We start from the raw sequence: 22,181 nt of genomic DNA, 5'->3' as shown, positions 1-22,181 counted from the left end.
TATCCTCCCAAGTAACTCGCTCAGTGCGTTATGCAGATTTGTATAATTTCCTTTCATAACCTGCCCCGCAATAATCCGCTATTCAAACAAGCCTTAAATGTACTCCGAGGACTCTTATGGCCGACACGAAAATTCCATTAAAGTCTCGTTTTTTCTATTTCATTCCTCCGATCTGCAGAAGATCAGAATTTCAATTTTATGATCAAAGGGGTAATATCAGCACAAGGTGGTTGGCAGAAAGGGAACAGACAGAAGCATGGGAAAGAGCAGCAAAATGATACTTAGCTTGATGCGGTTATACGACGTCGTATTCAGTTTCCACGCGCATATTAAATTGGAAACAATGGGAGAAGTTTTATAAGGTCCCGGAAAAATTTCAAGACCTGTTGGATTTCGTTCGTCGTAGTGTCTCATATGTTAGCGGTGTAACTGAATTGAGGACTTTTAAAACTAACCTTGAGTTTTTCTCGAGGCGAGGCGATTATGAAGTAACTTGTCCGTGGCTTCGCTTGCTTATGCCTCGATAATTTGATTGAATGTATCAAATGAGTTCTATTTTTCAATGCAGTTTACCCAATCATTGGTTGATCGCACATCTGGCAGGCCAAATTGTTGGAGATCAACAGAAGCAAGCCACTGAGCAAAGAATTTAATGGCAACAAAACCACTGAGCCAAGTAATTAGGACTAGGAATATGATGCCGCCACCCACTTCACTTTATTGCATGAATTCGATTTATTAACTGCTTGAAATGTGACAATCATACCATATATATGACAAATCCTACAACATACGCTTGCAATTATCTGAAAAGCAATTCCCAACCACTATGTCATCCCAACCCCCCTTTTTCTTCCATTATTAATTCTTCGTGGATAAGTATTATATAAATTTATTTTGTGTTGTTATTTATTTTTTAAAGAATCATGAGTTTATTAATTGAGACTTATAGCTGGTCGGGATTCCACATACTCTAACCACAAAGTGCTTCGAATGCATTCATGGTAGGTAATTTGCTCATTGAATTGGTAATGTAATTTGTCAACTATATCTTGCTTGTATATTCACAAAATTTATTATTATTATTATTATTATTTTTTTAAAAAAATAAGTTTAGTGGGCTCACAATTCCCCGTCGGGACATCTGCTCCACAAGTCCCAATTTTGTTTCCATTTATCAATAGGTGTCGGCCATGTCCCCCTACTCGATCGAAAAAGGCCATAGTTGATAAGCTAATAAAGTTGCTAACAATTGAAGTCAACAATGCATCCAACAATGAAATCTTTTGGCTTTAGGTTTGGTCGCAACACTTTCATGGATTCGCCCTTTTCTGAGGCCAAACAAATCCTTCTCTTGTTTTTAGTGCATAGAAAAATTGTAGGATCGACATCGAAAGCTACCTTTCCAATTTTTCAAGATGGACCTACATGAGACCTTGACGACCCCTAATGGTATCGACATAATTAATTATATCGGGTATCGGTCAAGATGTTCGTGTATGCATATATGTATTATAGCATCTATAAGTACTAGTTTCAAGTAATCGGGATTCTTGCAGGATAGGGTAGATGTTAGAGGCAAGCAACTTACTTTCTGTCCATAGGAATGCAGGATAGGGTGATGCCACCAGCTCTTGTGAACATCAACACTACCGCTGCATCATTGGTCGGTCTGTTTCCGAAGATGTAGAGGGTGAATTACGACCGTAAAACTTCAGGAATATTGCTTAAGCGCCGAAAGTTTTAAATATCTGATTCGTAAGAGTCCTTATTAACATCTAAATAATACGGTAAAAGATCTCGCGCGTCCCGTCTATCCCATAATTGTTAGTGAAGACAATTTACTAGAGGAGTGTCTGCCTTAAGCTGCACGCAATTATGTCCCACCAGGCAAGGAAGTAGATTGGTTCTGATGTAACCAAGAATTGATCTTGTCGCTGCTTTAATTAGTGGGTCCTGACTGGTTGACAAGAATTACCCAGAAAACCATCATCTAATAGTGAGTGTAGCAGTTCCCTTTTTTTTTTTAATCACGAAAAATTCTCAATTTATTTATTAACTGAAATTATCTGAACTGAATTTATTTTTATTTATGGAATACTTAGAGTGAGTTTTGATCTCACGCATTTTTAGATAAAATTTGCTCACTTGCAGAGACGCTTGCCAGGTGTTTTATATCTCGTGATTATTACCGTATTTCTTGGTGCAAAATTAAAATTGGGAAACTACTAATTTTCTTTTTTCCTATTTGTGGGGTCAATTTTGCAACAAATTATTGGAGCCCAGTAGTACTGTCAGTTGCAATATTCAGTTTGGTAGTTTTCTTCTGTTCTTTGAATTTGTTTAAGAGATTAATGCCATGACTCCTTCCCCCAGAAAATCAAACACTTCCAATAATTGTCCTGTCCGCGTTTGTTTGGGTTCATGATGTCCTCAATAATTACTCTCTCTCTCCCCCGTTTGAAATGAATAGTAAACTTAAAATTTAAGTTGATAGGTTGTTGGAGCCAATTTTTTCCTGTAATTTTTTTTCTCAATCTTCCCGTGTGGACAATATATCTGAGCGCTTTAAGCAACAGCTTCACTCACTGCCTTCACCAGAATCAACTAATCAGGCGTCCTGTCTTCGTTTCAACTGCAAAAAGTACAGAAGACCCACTGAAACATTAGTTGCAGATGAAGTGAAAGCGGAGGTACGTGGTTGCTTCGGCTTTTCCGCATACAGTCACCCTGTTGCTGAAAACGGATGTAAAGGTAGCTGAAAGAGGAAAGCCAAAAGAAAGCTCGGTGTTTCCATGCATGATTTGGTGTGTGTTTGTTAAATGTAACAGGTGACAGGTGAGTTTCATTTCTCATTCTCACAGCATCAGCTTTCATCATGAAGACTGCCGCTTCTCCGATTCCCGTCTCGCATCGGGCTTCTAGCTATGACGAATTCTCGATGCAGCAGACCCTGCAGTTCTCGGATCGCTTGAAGGTACTGTACCATCATTTCTGTTTTGAATAGGGATCTCCGTTTTGCACTCCAAGAAAGACGTTTCATGATGTCTTGCCTTTGTCAGTAGTAAGGTTCCACTGAGTGTTTCTGTAACGGTGGATGACAATATCCGGACCGTAAACACGGGAAATACTGAAAGTTCAACAGGAGATATTCTCCTCCTCAATTCTGAGTTGTGATTGGTTCCATTGATTTCAGGACCTGAAGAGTCTAAAGCAGCAGTTGTATTCAGCTGCAGAATATTTTGAATCATCTTACAGCAAACATGACCAGACGCAAATGCAAGTCTCTTTCTTCGGCTTTTCCTCTCGTTCCAAATGTACCCAAGTGATCTTATATTTACCTGTTCCCATTTCGGTTACTCTTTCCAATATTTCCCAACAAATGATATTTGCAGGGTGATGTCATCCCTGAAAGACTATGCTCTGAAAGCATTGGTTAACACGGTGGACCACTTGGGCTCAATGTCGTACAAGGTTAACTGCCTCTTGAATGAAAAGTCTGATGAACTCTCGACGATTGAGCTCCCATTCTCTTGCTTCGAGCAGGTGTCCTTTCGCTTGAATTTCCCATTATTGGATCTACAGTCTGGTGGACTATGTACTATGCTCGTGTATGTAAAATAATACAACAGGACGGTGTAGCAAATTTGCTTCTTCACTGAACTTTTTCTCCACCCCGTTTCAGTAGAAAATGGAAATGAAAAACTCGAAACCGAAGGAGGCCCTCTATATTCGTGAAGCACGAAAAAAACTCAGAGCTATGTAAGTGCAGATTTTCATTCTTCTTTTGGCGTTTCAGAGACTTCAAGCATGCCAACAATTCATAAATCACGGAGGCCTTTCTCAGCAGTCATTGTTGCATAAAACTCACAATCACCATACCCACTATGTCTTACCAGGTAAGTTATTTTATGCTGTTTTCCCATCTCCGACTCCCTAGTTCAAAATATCATGCTTTCATCGTCTTCGACTTCTGTCTCGGTTTCAGAACCAACAAAAAGCAGTGGCATTTCAAAGTTCACATTACAAGCAATAAACTCAGTATACAATTATATACAGCCTGTTCGAATTAAAACTTTGGTCCAGTGGGAGCATTAGTTCATTCATGAAGAATAATGTTTTGCTGCAGATCTTCGTGAAATGAGCAAAGAGCCTCCTACATCATTTATCAGGTAAATCTTGTAATAATTTCTCAATTTAATTCTCTGGCGCTGGCATTGTATCTGGAACATCAATAGCTACTACTGGAACTTTGATGCAGAAGAGGGCAGCCTCCCACAGCACATGTTCCGGAGTCCTCACCGGTTGAAGTGACTTTCTCATTTACGGAAGCTTCGCCACATAAAAGATCAGGTTTGTAAGAGGAGATCAGAGATTTTGATCAACTTGAGGTTGTAGTTGTAGGAAGGATACTAATCTGATACTCCTGTATCAGATAAACGAGCAACCTCCCCATTTCGGTTTCAGTTAATGCGCTCCGGATCTCTTGCTAGTAGGTCAAGCTCTCCAACTCCTTCAAGTTCAAACACCAAAAGGCGGGTAAGGATAGTACTGTCTTTCATTAGAAAAGACATAAACGTGACTGATGTTAGTAATCTTTTTCGGTTTGTCAACAAGAAGTCAAGATCTTAACAAGACTCGCTTTCTTGCACTTATAGTATCCATCAGAGCCTCGAAGATCAGCTTCGCCAAGCGCTCGAGCTGATAGGGACAGGGCCAACGACCTCGAGTTATATGCCAGCAAGAACAAGAGGATGTTCAGGGCCTTGCTTAACATGCGGAAGCCCAAAAAGGGTGGATCGTTATACAAGTACTTGGATGAGAACTGAATTGATGTTGCAGGCAATGAGATCTTGGAATGGGAAGACGGAAGACATTCGCTTCCTTTCCTCTTTGCCCTCCATTACAGAGTGTCCAAGACTTCAATTTAGTTCATCTTTTCTTGAAATCAAAGTTTTGAAGGTCGATTCCAATTTGTTGATTCTACTTCTTTTTGGTCGCTGTTTCTCCTCCATCTACTTTGCCCCGGTACATGCGGCGCATATGATTTTATATACGTGCTGCGACATTTTTTGAGGCGTATGCTTTTTGATCTAGAAAAGTTCGTAAAACAAATGAGATGCATGTACCAAATGATATTGAATGCTCTGTGCTGATAGTATATTTGCAGAACTTTCTCCAAAGGCACGTGAAGTGAAAGATCTGCATCAATTTGGTAATTAACAATTTCTTCCCTGGAAAGTGCCGAACGGTCAGCCCTGGTCCAGACGCCAGAATCACATTCGAAATTAATGGCGAATTTACAAAACCCAATTTGGAACAAATGGCACCGCGCCCCCCCCCCCCCCCCCCCCCCCCCCCCCCCCCCCCCCCAATCCATTAAAACTAAACCGGAAAGGACTCAGAAAAGGTGCCAGAACACGAGCATTTCCCACAGCATCTAAGTGTAGACACCACAGAGGTTTTCCTTATCTCAAAAGCATTACCATATCTTTTGGACAAGCAGATTGACTACTGTCCTAAGTTCATAAGGTAACTGAAGCTTTGAGTTTTGACTTTTTAGTCTGCCATTACAGATGAATGTACGCCTTTGCATGAGACAGATGACGGAGATTCTGGAATTGGTACAAGAGAAATGAGAAACGACCGATGCAAGTCATTTGCAACAGCATAGAAGTAATTAATGCATGAATATTAGCTTGCATCACTAGAAATTCTATCAAATGCAAATTGTAAAACGCCGTCTCCATTTGCCTTTCGAGAAAAAAAATTTCTGTTCAGAGAGGCTAATGTTGGGATACTGCACAAGTAAAAGAAAAGGCAACCAAAGTTTTTGAATTATCAAAATGATATATATATATATATATATATATATATTTTTTTTTTTTTTGGTTCTCAACGAAGAATAAAAGAAAAGAAAAAGAACTTTAGATATAAGACCCAAAAGTGCGGTACATGACTGGGGTCAAGCAACTGTGCAAGTGTTTCTCATACTGGACAGTGTTTGGTATGAGCTGTAAGATTCTCCGGCCTTCATTTTATCAACGCAATATTATTACAAGACATTACCGAGTAATTAAAATGCAGCACTGCCTGCTCAAAATCCGAGATCAAAACTTGGCCACTCTTCATCCACTTTTGATGCACTCTCAACTCCTGAAATCTTGCCTTCATCAATGGCAGATCCCCTGGCAAAATTCTTCTCCTTGCTCTCGCTTTCACCTGAAATTTTCATCAAATGCTGAAAACTTAATTTTTATAGATAGAAAATAAAATGCTGAGCACAAGAAATTGATAAAAAGACTTACCTGTAGTACCCCCAAGGGAGGTTGGCCTCTTAATTCTCGGGTTCTCGTTGGATTGTTCAATTGAGCCAGCTTCTGTTGCTAATGCACTCAGTAGTTCATTATCATTGCAAGAATTAAAAGTGCAAGCATCTGACTCCTCAATCTTCTTGGTTGGGGAATCTAATGTCACCAACAATGACTTGTTCCCATAATCAGCAGCAACATTCCCTTTATAAGCTGGTTTCTGGAGGATCGATAATATTCCTAAAGCTGCACAGTTTTGAATACGATATTAGGTCGAATTATTTTCAGTTTCTTCTCCTAGACGGCGTCGTGGATATGAAGGCCTGTAGTCATCATAAGTCATTCACAACAAATATCTCCTCCGGTGTATAACTAAGCATAAGTTAAATATGAAAGGGAGCAATTAGTAAAAAATAGTAGGACATCAAAGCAATCTTCATCAGTGATGTTCCCGCACTTTCGCACAAGGTATCAGGTTGTAAACATTTACTAATATTTACCTAAGCAATAGAAGTCTATTGCAGAGACACAAATTTTGCATGCAAACTAGATGGGCTCAGTGATGGCTACCATGGAGTAACAGGTTACGATATGAGATGGGACAGTGAAAAGGAAAGAGCAAAAGAAGAAAGCTCTCTGGAGAATGGGACACTGCAAAGGCAGTACTCCCAAGACCACATAATTGGAGTGCAGTAAGTAGGCAACTTGAAAAGTATGTACTGACCATCACGTAGAGGCTTGTCCTTTGAAATTCCTTGGCTTGACTTCTGTTTTTCTGAGAAATAGCTTCCACTGTCTGTGCAGGCACTTCTCCCAGAGCAAGTCATCTCTGAAGAATGGACTGCCTTGATGCCAAAACATTTTCAGGACAGAAAATTGGCAACATTAGTCTATAGATGACTTCCTCATCTCAACCAGTTCATGAACCAAAGTAAACCAACCTCTTTTCATTGACTCGTTAACCTTGGTACAATCTAAGTTTCCATGGCCTATCCTTATGTCACCAGTGCCACCAGAACAGATTCCTTGATCTTTTGAATTTGTCGGTGCAGCTCCTTGCCCTTCTGGTTCCCCGATGTCAACTAGATGAGCATCAAACGTGACAGAAAAACCTGAACCTATTATTTCATCTTTCTTGAGGAACCTACTGCCTAAGAGTTTCCTGCTAGCATCGTACAACATGACCTGTGTAGAAATCCACAAGAAAGATAAATACAAAATAGCAGACATGAAATCTGCAATACAATGAACAAAGAGCAAAAAAAAAGTTTGTCAAAGAAAATGTACTGATCCTTTGAATTGACCTGTCTCCCTAGGGATCCACAGGTTACAAGCTGTAAGTATCCATCATGATACTTCTTCGCCTTTTGAGTTACTTGTGTGGTGTACAACACTTGCCATTCTGCATAAACAGAATCAAAAGAATCATGACATAAGTGCAGTGAATTGGAGAGGTTCAAAGCTTCAACACTTCAAACAGCAGAAATATTTCTTACTTGCACTATCATAAATGTGAAGTGGCAAAAGAAGAAAACTTTTAAACAGCATTGTGAAAAAAGAAACAAGAGGACAAGAGGGAGCACCATCTAATATGATAATTTGGTTGCAAAGAAAAAACATAGAAAGGATAATGACTGATAGAGAATGAACTAGACTCTTCATTTCGCGCTAAGCCCCTTTTTTCAGATAAGTGAATGCTAATTACCTTTTACTACTGCTCTACCCACATTAATGTCGATACGCTGATTCGGCGCCTCTAATTTCTGGAAAGAACTGCAGCTACTTCCTTTAGCATTCATATCTAGTACAGTTTTATTGTTTCCTTTGCATTCACCAACCTCAACCAAGAGCCCGTGGAATTCCATTGTCTCGCCAGACCTTACTTCTTCACCCTTCTTCAGAAATCTACTTTCCAATAGCTTCCAGCTTTCATCGTACAGCATAACCTGAGAAATATTTAAAAGGGTCTGCACTATCCCAGTTTACATGCATCATGACAAGACCATAAATTCTTTTCCTTATATGAGCCAATTTTAGAAACCAGTAACTAGTAAATTTAAAATACATGTTGGATATAGAGCAAAATTAAAATAATGAAAACAGAACTAGAAAATTACTTGCCAATAATAGGGAGAGAGATCAACCTGCCTACCCATAGAGCCAGTGTTTGGGCAACGCAAGAAGCCGTCGTGGTACTTCTTAGCCTTTTGAGTTAACTGTGTTGTATATAAGACTTGCCACTCTAACATTAGGGAAAGAATTAATTGTAAGAAAGATAGGAACAAAAACAGCAAAGTCTTCGGGATTACTAAAGATACCAAAGCCCCAAAACCAAGTGTCTTTCTAGTTTTCAAAATAGAGGAGATGTGAGTTGCATATAGGATGTGGTTAATATAACAGCAAATCATGAACATGTGAATGCGAAACTGTTATATATATCAAGATCAAACAATACAAAATTGACTCAGTTATTGTGTTATTGGCCTCTTAAGTTACTTCAATGCGATTATGTTGAGTAACCTATCTTTCTGGAATTACAGAAACTTCAGGACAAAGAGAATCTCGGGACAAAATTAAATCCGCAGAAAAAAAGAAAAAGAAGGATAAATGGTGAGTCCGTGTTCACTTAGAACAGAAGTAAATAGATGGGAGGCTAACCTGTTCCCCTAGGTTCTACTGAATTTGTGCTCTTTTGCAGAGTGCCATACTTGTGCAATTCCCTCTTCTTGAACTCTGGAAGAAACAAAGGTGCAAACATCAAGTAGTATATTATGTTTATCCGAGGGAAGACATACATTTCCTTGGGGAAAATTGATGCCAAACAAACTCGGAGCTTGAATCTAACTGCCCGGAACTGTAAGTGTGAACCACTTAATTTCTTTTCCTTTCTATGCTATTATTCAGAATGACAACACTTGAACCAAAAACATAATAATATGAAAGAGGATCCTGCGCCAACCTCTGATGATTTTCCGGGATGGACTGAGGCTAATATTCTGTGCTTTATTCTTCTCAGTTTTACTCACCCAGCCTAAGGGAGATCAACTGAAAGGAATCAATTTGATGTTTCAAAGCAATTAGACATCAGAGGAAAACAAAAGCGGAGCCAATACCGGCAGAAACAGGAGGGCTCATGGCTTCATTTCTGCTCATCGAACTGTTTTTGGAATCCTTAGAGGCCTCTAGATCGCCCTCGGGGTCGCCAACATCGATCAGATAAGCATTAAACGTCAACGACTCGCCCGATCTGACGAACTCTTCGTCCTTGAGAATCCTGCATTCCAACAGCGTCTCGCTTTCATCGTAGAGCATAACCTGTGGATTAACGAACTCGAGTTGGACGGCAGAATGAGCGAGCGAGCAAGCTAACTGACGAATCAACAGCTTAAATTCAGTGTACTAAAGAATGCAGAAGAGAAGAACATATTGACATACCTTGTGGGCTGAAGAGTGGAGAACTAAGAAGCCATCGTGATAGACTTTGCGCTTCTGCTTCAAGTGCTTGGTATAGGTGACGCTCCACCTCTTCACGTCCGCCATCCGATCCCTGGCGCTTCCGGCGAACTCTTCTGCTTCTTCACGTCCTTCGATGTCAGTATCTCAAAGAAGAGATGTCAATCGAGGAGGAGTGATAGAGGATGTTCAGTGCTTCTCCCCGTCGTCAATGGCGGGAAACCGAAACGGAGGTTCTCTATTCGGGCGAGTTGATGTATTCCGAACCTAAGCCGACGACGGCGGTTCCCTTCACAGCTGGACCGGCTACTGAACCGGAGATTAGAAATAAGGATGCCCGGGCCGGTTATAAAAATTAACTAAACTAAAGCATATGGGATTTTTTTTATCGAACTTTGAGTTCGTCTACCATACATAGAATTTTCTTTTTTTATAAGCGTACAATACATACATATATATTACTCGTACTTTTTCCAGTAATTTACTCAATCTCAAGTGATATACTTGTTTTTTTACATAACTTACTTGAATATGAGTAAATTACTTGAACTCTTTCAAGTAAATCCATGTATGATCATACATGCATTTTAGGTATATGTATAATAGAATTTTTAAAATTTATACGATATGCCTAAAATGAATGTATCTTGTTCACCGAAAAAGAAGAAGAAAGAAAATGAATGTATCTTACATAAATATATATCTTTTTGTTCTTATTGTTTTTGTATTATAGACCAACCCATTTCCTTCTCAATTGTTTTTCGGTGTATTAATGAATGTATGAATGTATAATACATGCATTTTGTCGGTGTATTACATCAATGTATTTTTGTTTTTTTAATTACAAATGAGGCCCAACACTTAGTATAATAAAAGATGAATATTAAATAATTAATAAAATGGACACTGATAGTCTCATTAAGTTTTGAATTTGCGATCTTCAGGTCAATAAACAAGAGTGTACATCACTACGTTACTCCCTCCTTTTTTAAACCCAATTGTTTTTGTTTGGTCAAATGTATTTGTTTAAAAATGTTTCTATATTAAAAGATGATATATTAGCTGTACCAGTTATGACTATCATAAAATATTCTTGCAACCACCTGCATTTGTCTTCGCAGGTTCGTTCTCATCTGCCAGACAGACTTGTAACAATCTGTTAATGCCAATACACTTGGGATCATACCATCTTCTGTACAAGTCAAACCAAATAAGTTCCTAAATCTCCGGATCTAGGCGAGCATCCCAGTGTTCAATGGCGGAGTCGATCGTGTCCTTTGCCGTTGAAAGAGTTCGTGATCTGCTCATTGAAGAGGCTAAGTTCTTGTGGGAAGTGGAAGGCCAGGTGAAGGACATGCAGAAGGAGCTGAAGAGAATCCAGTGCTTCCTGAAAGATGCGGACAGGAGGCAAGATGAGGACGAGGTCATCCACAACTGGGTCTCCGAGATTAGAGACATCGCCTACGATGCGGAGGATGTTACAGAGACCTACATCCTTAAAGTCACATTGAATAAGGAGAAGGCTGGCAGCAACTATCTCAAGTTACTGACTGGCTATCTGACGAAGTGCGTCTGCGTGGACGTCCACAAAGCCGGAAACGAGATCGTGGATATCAAGTCTAAGATCTCCAGCCTCACGGCGAGTATGCAGACATACGGCATAAGACCTATAAAAGAAGGCGAGAGCTTGAGATCCTGTTATAGGAAGCAACAGAAGACAAACCAATCCCATGCCCATGTCGAGGAAGATTTTGTCGGGATGGAGGACAGCATAAAAGATATGGTGGGGGAGATGGTAAAGAGAGGAAGGCAGCACCGCGTTGTTTCCATCTGCGGAATGGGCGGTCGTGGGAAGACATCACTCGCCAAGAAAGTTTACTCTCACGAAGAGGTCAGGCGCAACTTTGACTGCTTTGCCTGGACATGTGTGTCTCAGCAGTACCAGGTGAAAGAAATACTGGTGGAGATCCTCATCGAGTTCATACCCGATCAGCGGAAGGAAATTCTAGAGATGAGGGAACAGGAGCTACTGAAAACCTTATACATAGCCCAGCAAAAGAAGAGATGTCTTGTGGTTCTTGATGATGTCTGGACAACTGAAGCTTGGGACAATCTCAAAGGTGCATTTCCCATGGAAAACACGAGCAGCAAGATCCTGTTGACTACGCGCAATCAGACCATAGCAAAGTATGTAGATCCACACTGTTTTGTCCATGAACCTCGGTACCTGTCTGAAAAGGAGAGCTGGGAGTTGCTGATGAGGAAAGCCTTTCCTGGAAGAGCCGGTATGCTAATGCACCATAGTTCTCTAACCACTCCATCTTCATGAATAAAATCTCACATCATTTATTCTTCAGTTGTTCAGTCTAGATGCGCATCCCAGCATTTTTAATAGGCAGACATATGTTGTTGATATCCATTAAGTTACTTTAGACCTGATACCCAACGACCGACAGCGTCACTTTTGATCGAATAAATTGACTTTCCTCTTCTTTGTAGATCCAACCATTCACCCGGAAATGGAACGGTTAGGAAAGAATATGCTTAGACAATCTGGAGGTTTACCCTTGGCTGTCATTGTCCTTGGTGGAGTCCTGGCAAAGAAAAAGACTTTGAGTGAGTGGGAAACAGTTCAACGGAACATAGACTTAGATCTACAGAAGGGCCGGATTGAAGTATCTAAAGTGTTGGCGCTGAGCTATGAGGATTTGCCCTACCATCTGAAACCATGCTTCCTTTATTTCGCGAATTTCCCAGAAGATGTGGCTATTCCTGCTAGGAAGCTCGTTCACATGTGGATTGCTGAAGGCTTCTTCCCGTCCACAGCATCCGGTGGGAAGGGAGAGAGGACGATCGAAGACGTTGCAGAGCACTCCCTAAATGAACTTGTCAATCGAGGATTGGTCCAAGCACGAGTATCGAAATCAACTGGGAAAATCAAGACCTGCCACCTTCACGATCTTATGCGAGATCTCTGCATCTTGAAAGCGAAGGAGGAAAACTTCCTTGATGTCATAAATCTTCAGAAAATCAATGAAACTACTGACAGTTCTTCGGCTTTCAAAGTTCGAAGGCTATCCATATACTTGAACGGTGAGGATGGTATTGAAGGGTATCCGCCTTCGGTGACATCAAAGCTTGGAGAAACTTCACATCTCCGAGCTCTTATCTTGTTTGATCCTAAAGGATGTGGGATGAAAAGTTGGGAGCAAATGCAAACTCTATATTTGAACTATGAATTTCTCAGAGTATTAGACCTGGAAGGTTTCTATTCTCTGGCAGGAGCCCTCCCAAAATCAGTTGGAGATCTGGTCCATTTACGGTACTTGAACTTAAGAAACACGAGAGTTGAAGAGCTTCCTGTGTCATTGGGGAACCTTGAATGCATGGAAACCCTGGATTTACGGGTTTCCAGAGCCGGAGCTGTACTTGTTCCTGATGTGTTATGGAAGATGAAAAGATTGAAATATCTCTACCTTCCTCTTCAGTTTTCTGTAAGGGGCTCGGAGAAGTTGCAGCTGCATAGTCTGAAGCATCTGGAAACTTTGAAAAATTTTTCTCCGACCATGTGTGAGGTTAAAGATCTAGAGAAACTCACCAATCTACGAAGACTGACATTTTGTCCACTAGAAGGTACCGAGGGGTTGGAGCAAGTCCTCAAACTCGGAGGAATCACCCTCAAACGCATCCGATGCACATCCTTCAAAATCACCTGGACATTTCCAGAGCCGAATCTGGGGCAATTATCAGGATACCGCCATCCTTGTAACCTCTTCCTTCAAGGATCAATTCAGAAGTTGCCAGAGGACAAGCATTTTCCAAACCGAATCAGGAAGTTGATCCTGAAGAAGTCCAAGCTCGAGGAGGATCCAATGCCGAAGCTGGAGAAGCTGCAGAATCTGATCGTCCTCCACTTGCTAGAGGATGCCTTTATGGTGAAGGAGATGGCCTGTTCCTCACAAGGCTTTCCTCAACTGAGAAGCCTGCTTCTCAGTGAGCTGAGCTGCTTGGAGGGATGGAAGGTTGCAGAAGGAGCCTTGGCTTGTCTTTCACACCTAGGAGTTGCCAACTGTGCCAGAATGAGAAGGGTAGTGCCTGAAGGTTTGAGCTTTGTCGCTGACCGGCAGAAGCTTGACTTTGTCTATGTAGCAGCAGGCAACCGAGGGCGGTTTCGGGTGGTGAGAGAAGGTAAAAGATGGGTTTACCACAGAGACAACGGGGTAGTGGTAAGAGAAGTCCAGGCAGAGCGTGATGCATCGGCAGAAGAAAGAAAGTCTGCAGAGGAATGGATGCTTGACTACGCCCCGCAACAGGCAGAGCGTGATGCATCGGCAGAAGAAAGAAAGTCTGCAGAGGAACGGATACTTGACTACGCCCCGCAACAGGCAGAGCGTGATGCATCGGCAGAAGAAAGAAAGTCTGCAGAGGAATGGATGCTTGACTACGCCCTGCAACAGGTCACGTCAAAATGTAAGTACTACTGCTGAGCATTAACAGATCAGTTCATCGTCAAAGACGATCAGTCATCAATGTTGATAATTATTATTACTTTCAATTCATTAATTTGAAATTCGTCTCCATGCTGATCCGGTTCTCTTTGTCTTGCAGTAGCACCAGCACGAAGAAGAAAAATAGCATTGCTTGTCGAGGTAGATATGTTGTGTATACGTTCTTTCTCTATTCTCAAGTTACTCATACCTCTGCATTCTAGGAAAAAGTTTTATCTCACTATGATCCTATTCAGCTGACGAAACATAAATTTCCTAATGTAAAAGGCATTCGAGACTGTTGCGCCTATGCCGCCTCTTGTTGACGCAGACAGAGAAGAGAGTGAAGAGATGGAAGCTGATGTGCCTGGTGAGGAAGAGACCGAGCATGATAAGAGCCTGAACTCGGATGACTTCAACACCCGAGAACAAAAAGATCCAGCCCTAGAGCGAGACAGAGCTATTGCATTGGTTGTCGAGGTAGATATGTTGTGTATACGTTATTTCTCTATTCCCAAGTTACTCATACCTCTGCATTCTAGGAAAAGTTTTATCTCGCTATGATCCTACTCAGCTGACGAAATGAAAATTTCCTAATGTGAAAGGCAATCGAGACTATTTCGCTGCCGCCTCTTGTTGACGCAGACAGAAAAGAGGGTGAAGAGATGGATAGCTGATGTGCCTGGTAAGGAAGAGACTGAGCACCATAAGAGCCTGAACTCGGATGACTACAACCTCCGAGAACAAAAAGATCCAGCCCCAGAGCCAGAAACAGGAGCTGTTGCACGTCTTCCGGGGCAAGAGCAGGCCAGACGAGGATTTCGAGCGAGACTATTACCGGTTCTCAGAGTTCTGCAGTTCATCTCCTTACTTCGAGCTCTTCCACGCTTCAACCCTAGGCAGTAAGCCATTTATATAGTACTTTAGTCAAATATTCTCCTTTCTTCCTCAGTAAATTGATGCATGAAGGACTGTCCTGGACCTGCCATACCTACACTTTGAGTTTGTTTGGAATCCATGGGCAACATTCTGTCCTTCCGAATCCGAAATCTTGCACAAGCAGACGACTGATGAAAATCAAGAGAGGAGATTTAGCAACTTTCATTTTCCAGTTCAACATAAATTACATGCATGTGAAGATCTTTCAAGTGGAAGACTAAAATGAACTGTACTCAGTGCTTCCATATAATTGAGTTGTATTTGTTGCATAAAAGGCCAACTGTCCTCTGTTGCGTCGAAAAGGCCTCTCTACTTTTGATGCTTCCAGGTGGAACCTTTGTCTCTTCTAACATCGACTCAAAACTCATGATTCATTTTACAGTCATTTGATGGAATAAGATCCAAGCAAAATACACTGTGATACGATTGATTCAGGTCAAAAGTACGATGCATTCTTACATAGGATAAAATTTATCTGCAGTTTCTTCCTTACACTAGTTGTGGTCGGTCTGCATTTTGCTTTTGAGCATACATTGGCTAAATAATTTCAAAGAAAAATAAAGCATCCCTCAGGCTGCTCGGATGCGCATTGTCTAGGGATCTTGGGGCATTCCCTGGTTTCCGAGGCTCGTGACCCCGGTGGTTTCAGAGCTTGAGGCTTGGTTTGGGAGTGCTGCTGTGGAAAAAGTTTAATATCCTGTTCAGGAATTTCTCAGGATAAAAGTTTTCCATGTTCTGAGAGCCGTAAGGGGAATATCAGATACCTTCTCTTCACTGCCTGGTCTTTTGATTCGTCATCTGACTTAGTCGAGTCAACAATCGAGACAGCATTATTTAAATGTAACAAGATTCACGAGTAAGTCGAGAGCAAGGATATGGCAGGGGAAGAAAGACAAGGAGTGTAACTACATACCTCGATGAGCCGAGTTACTCTTATTTTTTGTCCTGGAGCCGCCCCTGCAAGACAAAAGGACCAAGTTAGCATGGAGGGGGATTACTTCATATCAAGTGAATGGCTGCAATCATTCAGCTTATGAATATCGAGAGAAATAATTATAGATCCCAACAACAGTATATCCTCCATGCCGGAAACAATGTCCTGAAATTTCCCTCTGGATTATGACTGCCCTCTACTTGAAAGCCAATCTGTAGACGAGTCGCCTTTTTCGGAACCTACTTTGAAGAACCACATGCCGTTCCCTCGGCATCAACAACCAAATTTGGTCAACCATCAGGTAGAGGGTTGAAGCACACACATCCGACACCATCACCAGCCCATGAGCGAGAACCCAGAGTCCACCTCGACATTGAATCTTTAAAAAAAAAAAAAAAAACCTTGAATTATACAGTGTAACTTGCCAATAACGGGAGGCAACACAACATTAAAGCTAAAGTAACGTCAAACAGGTTCTTTGCCAAGTTGGCTACTTCCTCATGTTCTCATTACCAATCCTGATCGATTTTACAACATGGAACTAACGGGGAAAAGAATTATATGAAGCAAGTGATTGATCCACTAAGAAACAAAAGTACATGTATGTAGAATCACACCGTACAACTTGTCAACTTGGCTTTTCATATAGTCTACAAGAAAAACGAAGCCGCTGCACGGTTTTATGCCAACCGGACAGGAACTCGAGAATTTAATCTTCATCCATCAATCCTATTCTCTTTCTCGCTCCAAAAGGCTCGATATCTGCAAGTTGAAGGGAAGTAACTGATTAACGATAAACTCGCCAATATAGGATTTGCAATATTGGATTCTCTGGTCGAGCCTTTAGCAAAGTTTCAGAGAAATAATCATCTCAATACAAGTTTATGGAGCATTTTACTTCCACAAGCTGAAAGCCTATTACTCATTCGAAGGGTCGGCCCCAATATAATTTCAGTACACATATACAAATGTCTCTTACACCGAAACACCAACATACTTAAATCATTCATTCACAAACATGTGAAATGGCGACACTTTTAGCAACATCTATTTCGACTAACGTAGCATAGACCAAGAACCTCCCAAAACTTACCATACGATAAAACTACTTCCCTCGAGCAACTTAATACCCACTCTACAGAGGTCTCACGCGACTTGTCAATTACTGATGGGACTTCCGGCCCGTATCCATTTAATTGTCTTTTATTAACCCCTGTTAATTTGAAACTGCCCGGTTAGGGGGATCTCTCAAGTGTCCGAAAACTTGATTGTTGTGCAAAAATTGATCATATCAATGTTTTCCTAGAAGGTTCGGTTAGGAACAAAAGGTCTTGAGCTCAATTGATCCATTATAGGAAAACACAAAACATAAAGGAATGTTATTAATTTGTTTACTCTTAGTCATTGGCTCCTTTGAAAACCAATTAAAGAGATACTCGATGGATGAAATCCTATCAAGTTGGGGCCTTTTGCTTTCCACTTTCAAGTAGATATGAATATAATCAAGTTGATTGACCTTGCTAGAGGGAAATATGATTTTAAGATTGTTTGGTATATCGAGCTATTAAAAAGTCTACAAAAACTGCTGGAATTAAAGAAAAAAATATATATATTGGTGGTGCTCCATAATATGCCTTGATAAATCTCCACTGGGATGCAAATATTCCTCAATCGAGGTTCCGCTCAGCGGGATGCTCTTAATAACCATGCACAAATAGGTACACAGTCGAAACACGGACGTGTACATGGCTCAGTCACGAACCTTGATCAGTAAAATGTTGATCCTCTTCAATATCCAATGGGCCTACAAGGACAAGCCGATAAGATACAAAGCCCAATCATCTTATAAACACATTACACGCTAGCAAGTGTCGGGATTAAACCGGACCTAACTTTGATACTATTTTTTAAAAAAATTATACTGGGCTTAAAAGGATTGGAGTTCATCTCAAATCAAAAAACTTAAGCTATTAGATTGTGGTCACAAACCTCATATAAACCCTTCCAATTTCTTTTGTATGGCCGATGTGGGATTATTATTTTTCACTCTCGACACCCGCCCTCACATGGTAGTGTGTGATATTTCCCATTCTTTATCGACACATGCCACGTGCCCTTAAACGTCTGCTCTCGACAACTAACCTTGAGCCATGCTCTTTTCTTGATATCTATATAAAAGTAATAACTTCCTGACAACTTAGGATCCTCATAAATAATTATTAAGGGGCGCACATGGAATATACATAATTATATAAATAAATTTAATATATTACTAATTTTTCCATGGATTGGCCCAAAAAAAATATTAATATCCCTTATTGAAAAATTAGAAGGTGAACAACTACAATACTTGATGCAGTTGACTTTGCCTCTTCTTAAAATTGTTTATTTAGTAAAGAAAAAAAAAGAGACTTAGCCTATTTTCTTGATTATGAGTTCTGACTCGTCCAAGCACCAACAATAAAAGTTTTTAAAGCACTAATAACATTTTACGCTTACGCCATTGTCATGATATGCATAATATTTCTTTAATTTTTTATTTTTTTAATTTAGTAATTCTTTTAATATTATTCATATAGTTTGAAGGTTGATGATTTTTTTGGAAAAATAGCAGTTTGTATCCCAATCTTTACATTTTTTTTTAGTTTTATCCTAACGTCGATTTTTTTTCCTTAGGTATCTTAATGTTACTGGTTTGATTTTAAATCTATTCTACTGTGATCCCACCGTCCATTTTTGACGGAAATTACTGATGTGGTGTTGTTAATTGTTGAAGTGGACATTTGTGTGGGCTTCCTTGACACGTGGACCAATCCCTTTCCGCCACCTTAACTTTAACCTCTCCATCTCCCTCTTGGCCATTTCACCAACTCCACTCCCTCTCTTGACTCCATCATCACTGACCCACACATTAGCCCCCTTCCTCATCCACTCTTGGCATCAACCGCCATCACCATCTCTAACCTTTCTCATTCTTTGCAGCACATACCATCACCTTTTCTTTTCTCTTCCACTACCACCTCCATCTTCACGCCACCCTCATCAACGGCTCATCCATAGCCATTAACATCTCCACGATCTACTACCATCATCATCTTCCTGGTCCTCTTCCTTCTTTCTTAATCTTCTTCATTCATATACTTCTTTCTCACCCTCTTCTCCTCCATCTATTTCCATATGTATCACCATCAACTTCACCATCATCATCACAGTCGCTGCCCTCAAATCCTTCTCAGTTCCTCCATGATGGCAGCTTAGGAAATGATTATGGGGCCGGATAGTGATGGAAGGAGGCAGGAAGACGATGATGTGATGATGGATAGAATTGAAGAAGGTGATGAAGAGGAGGGTGATGGAGATGAGAGAAGCAAAAAATGGAGAGGAAAGGGTGCTGGTGGTGTGTTGGTGTTACAAGAACCGAGATAAGAGAGGTGAGGTGACATAGATGATGATGAAGTGGCTAGTGTGGTGATGGAGGGATGAGGTTGTTGAAGTGATAGAGAGGGCAGAGGAGGTTATGGTCAAGAAAGAGAGAAAGGGAGAGGGCGAAGAAACATATGATGATGGTGAGCTATTGGTGATGGAGATGTAGAGGATGAGATAGGCAGATGGTGAAAGTGCTGGTGATGGATGTGGGCTGCTACTGAGAGGTGAGGGAGGAAAATGAAGGTGTTGGCAATGGTGAGGGGTAGAGGATGTTCGAGAGTGAGGGAGTGATCGAGGTTGTGATGGAAGTTGGTGAGAAGGAAATGAGATGGTTTTGGGCAACGGTACCGGAGATAGATGGTGTGGTTCAAGGCCAGTGATGGAAAGAGTTGTGTTTGCTGTTGAAGCTGAGAGTGAGAGTGACCGAGAGAATGAGAGAGCAACAGAGAGAGAGAGAGATGGATAAGATGATGATGAGCTGCTACCTTCGTTGTGGCTGAGAAGATCACAGAGAAAGGAGGAAGAGAGATGACGATGAGGAAGACCGAGAGAGATGAAAAAAGAGCTGGTGTGTCTGTGTGTATGTTTGCCCGAGGAAGAGAGAGAGAGAGATGAAGGGGTTGGAGTTGAGGTGGCAGAGAGAGGTTGATCCACGTGTTATGAAGCTTACACAAATGTCCACTTCAGCACTTAATGGGGCCACATCAACAATTTCCATTGAAAATGAACGGCGGGATTACGGTAAGATAGATTTGAAATCAAAACTAGTAACGTTATGATACTTCAGGAAAAAAAATTGACATTGGGGTAAAACTAAAAAAAAGTGTAAAGGTTATGATACAAAATGCTATTTTTCCTTCTTCTTCTTTTTTTGATCCATTCTCTATGACATGCTTATTCACTTTTATGTACATATATAGATATACTCTAGAGGTCGGATCCGGCCAGTACATAGTGCTACACGTACTATTTTATGTATAGTTTAGCCTCGATTATACCATCTATATTTATAATCCATTTATATGAAAGTAGAATTATACATTTATTTATGTATTAAATGTTTTAATATAATATATTTATCATCAACTTTTATAGAAATATAGATGATCATTATAAATTTATATGTTCTAATGAAATCATAGTACAAGAAATGGTAAAAAAATTCCATCTTCAATGATATTTAACATTGACTATTTTTTATGTGGATCCTTTTATTTGCTTGATATGTGAATACATATTTATATTTTATGTATATACATATATATATATATATATATATATATATGTTCACATATTTGTTAGTTTTATGATATTCAACCATTATTTATAGCTTTCAATATATTAGTATAGATACAAAATATGAATTATTTCAAATAAAAATGTTTTGAACCCAATTTTTGTAAATTTATTAAAATATATCAAAATTCGTAGATTGCATTATATAATTAAATTAAATACGCAAAGGCATATGTGTACGTATTATAAACTTCACAGAAGTATCATAAAGTATATATTTCATTTAATACTGTGGACAAGGGTGTAACATAAACATCACAAAAGTTATTCGCGATGGGAAAATAGTCACCGGCCACATCACAACACAAGGGAGAGAGACGACAACTGATATGAGTGGTTCCATATTCAAGGGCAGCTCACTAGATGGAAACGGGCTCACATATCTCGGGAGAGCATACATAACATATTCTACAATGATATTTTTTGAGACATACTTTGGCAGCAATATTTTACCTATCGAAGGTTGGGATGGCTGGAACTTTAGGAATCAAAAGTGAGATATTACGCTTCAAGTCCCCTTATCGATCTATTTTTAATGTATACTTTTTTTATGTCCTGTGACAGGAACTTGTTCACCTATGTGGAGTCAAACTGCTTAGGACCAGGATCTAATACCTCCAATCGAGTAAGCTGGATGAAGATACTAAGTCCCGAGGAATTGGAGAATTACCTAGATCGCACTAAATTCATAGATCAAGATGGGAAAATCGGAGCACAAGTTCAAAATCACCTCATAATTGATTCTACTCTCTCTTATATAGTTCAATTAAATTCAAACCTCATACATATAGTAAAAGAGAACCGGTACATTTATTACGCATTCAATATTTTAGTGCAACTAATTAATCAATTTTGTTTTTATTTTCAAGAAAATGCTTCAAATAAAAGATCTTATAACTTTTCTACCATGATAGTAACCAAAAAATATTTTGAATAAATTTCGTAAATAAGCTTTTTGCTCTTATATTATAATTGCATCAATTAAGTATATGTATATATATAACAACAATAATATACTGATGACGAAGTTATGCATACTGTATCTTTATGTTTGGATTTTTATGATTTCAAAAATGAAATATATATATATATATATATATATATATTCATATTTTTATATAACCTGAGAATTATTAATACGAGATTCATGAAAAGATACAATTTACTTATGAAAACATATTTGATATAAATTGAAATATAAATATTCACAAAACAAATCACTTGGTAAAAGAATTAATTATATTTCTCTCACAGTTATATATTTCATTCATTATTTGAGTTTCCAAAATATGATTATATATCATAACATAAAAACTTTCAATTAAAATTTGTTAA

The 22,181-nt window shown here is 39.7% G+C and overlaps 3 protein-coding genes across 6 annotated transcripts; 2 read left to right on the top strand and 1 right to left on the bottom strand.

Annotated features, from left to right (window-relative positions):
• The first annotated feature begins 2,346 nt into the window (after positions 1-2,346).
• On the top strand, positions 2,347-5,148 carry LOC116202938 (protein ABIL2-like). Of its 2 annotated transcripts, none has more exons than XM_031534577.1 (9): positions 2,347-2,754; positions 2,832-2,977; positions 3,197-3,279; positions 3,396-3,546; positions 3,800-3,899; positions 4,130-4,172; positions 4,262-4,353; positions 4,436-4,539; positions 4,659-5,148. In XM_031534577.1, exons 2-9 carry the CDS (start codon positions 2,879-2,881, stop codon positions 4,827-4,829), a joined length of 843 nt encoding a protein of 280 aa, XP_031390437.1. In that variant the 5' UTR covers positions 2,347-2,754; positions 2,832-2,878; the 3' UTR covers positions 4,830-5,148. The 2 variants fall into 2 exon arrangements, with proteins under 2 accessions (XP_031390437.1, XP_031390436.1); XM_031534576.1 differs by having other exon boundaries at positions 2,352-2,693.
• A 758-nt stretch (positions 5,149-5,906) lies between these two features.
• Positions 5,907-10,008, bottom strand: LOC116202562. 3 transcript variants are annotated; one of them, XM_031534155.1, is made up of 11 exons: positions 9,747-10,008; positions 9,425-9,626; positions 9,271-9,342; positions 8,970-9,044; positions 8,456-8,553; positions 8,017-8,278; positions 7,616-7,713; positions 7,253-7,496; positions 7,036-7,152; positions 6,309-6,557; positions 5,907-6,222 (listed from the first exon to the last, which is right to left on the bottom strand). In XM_031534155.1, the coding sequence occupies exons 1-11, from the start codon at positions 9,849-9,851 to the stop codon at positions 6,098-6,100; spliced, it is 1,647 nt and encodes a 548-aa protein (XP_031390015.1). In that variant the 5' UTR covers positions 9,852-10,008; the 3' UTR covers positions 5,907-6,097. The 3 variants fall into 3 exon arrangements, with proteins under 3 accessions (XP_031390015.1, XP_031390016.1, XP_031390017.1); XM_031534156.1 differs by having other exon boundaries at positions 8,017-8,257; XM_031534157.1 differs by lacking the exon at positions 9,271-9,342.
• Positions 10,009-11,019: 1,011 nt separating this feature from the next.
• On the top strand, positions 11,020-15,613 carry LOC116203334 (putative disease resistance protein At1g50180). The gene is made up of 5 exons (XM_031535025.1): positions 11,020-12,049; positions 12,264-14,234; positions 14,373-14,413; positions 14,540-14,731; positions 14,857-15,613. Exons 1-5 carry the CDS (start codon positions 11,020-11,022, stop codon positions 14,926-14,928), a joined length of 3,306 nt encoding a protein of 1,101 aa, XP_031390885.1. The 3' UTR covers positions 14,929-15,613.
• Positions 15,614-22,181: the final 6,568 nt, after the last annotated feature.

The sequence above is a fragment of the Punica granatum genome, chromosome 4, assembly GCF_007655135.1.
Source record: "Punica granatum isolate Tunisia-2019 chromosome 4, ASM765513v2, whole genome shotgun sequence".
Taxonomy (NCBI): domain Eukaryota; kingdom Viridiplantae; phylum Streptophyta; class Magnoliopsida; order Myrtales; family Lythraceae; genus Punica; species Punica granatum.
This window is presented reverse-complemented; position numbering and strand designations above follow the sequence as displayed.

What these genes read in the sequence shown, in the direction of transcription:
- LOC116202938 (XM_031534577.1), top strand. Translation starts at nt 2,879, where the DNA reads ATGAAGACTGCCGCTTCTCCGATTCCCGTCTCGCATCGGGCTTCTAGC. An exon ending in AAACATGACCAGACGCAAAT is followed by an intron (nt 3,280 to 3,395) that starts GCAAGTCTCTTT and finishes TGATATTTGCAG; the next exon opens with GGTGATGTCATCCCTGAAAG. An exon ending in TTCGCCACATAAAAGATCAG is followed by an intron (nt 4,354 to 4,435) that starts GTTTGTAAGAGG and finishes CTCCTGTATCAG; the next exon opens with ATAAACGAGCAACCTCCCCA.
- LOC116203334 (XM_031535025.1), top strand. Translation starts at nt 11,020, where the DNA reads ATGGCGGAGTCGATCGTGTCCTTTGCCGTTGAAAGAGTTCGTGATCTG. An exon ending in AGCCTTTCCTGGAAGAGCCG is followed by an intron (nt 12,050 to 12,263) that starts GTATGCTAATGC and finishes TCTTCTTTGTAG; the next exon opens with ATCCAACCATTCACCCGGAA. An exon ending in AAATAGCATTGCTTGTCGAG is followed by an intron (nt 14,414 to 14,539) that starts GTAGATATGTTG and finishes CTAATGTAAAAG; the next exon opens with GCATTCGAGACTGTTGCGCC.
- LOC116202562 (XM_031534155.1), bottom strand. Translation starts at nt 9,851, where the DNA reads ATGGCGGACGTGAAGAGGTGGAGCGTCACCTATACCAAGCACTTGAAG. An exon ending in GAGCCCTCCTGTTTCTGCCG is followed by an intron (nt 9,343 to 9,424) that starts GTATTGGCTCCG and finishes GATCTCCCTTAG; the next exon opens with GCTGGGTGAGTAAAACTGAG. An exon ending in GGACAAGCCTCTACGTGATG is followed by an intron (nt 6,558 to 7,035) that starts GTCAGTACATAC and finishes AAAACTGTGCAG; the next exon opens with CTTTAGGAATATTATCGATC.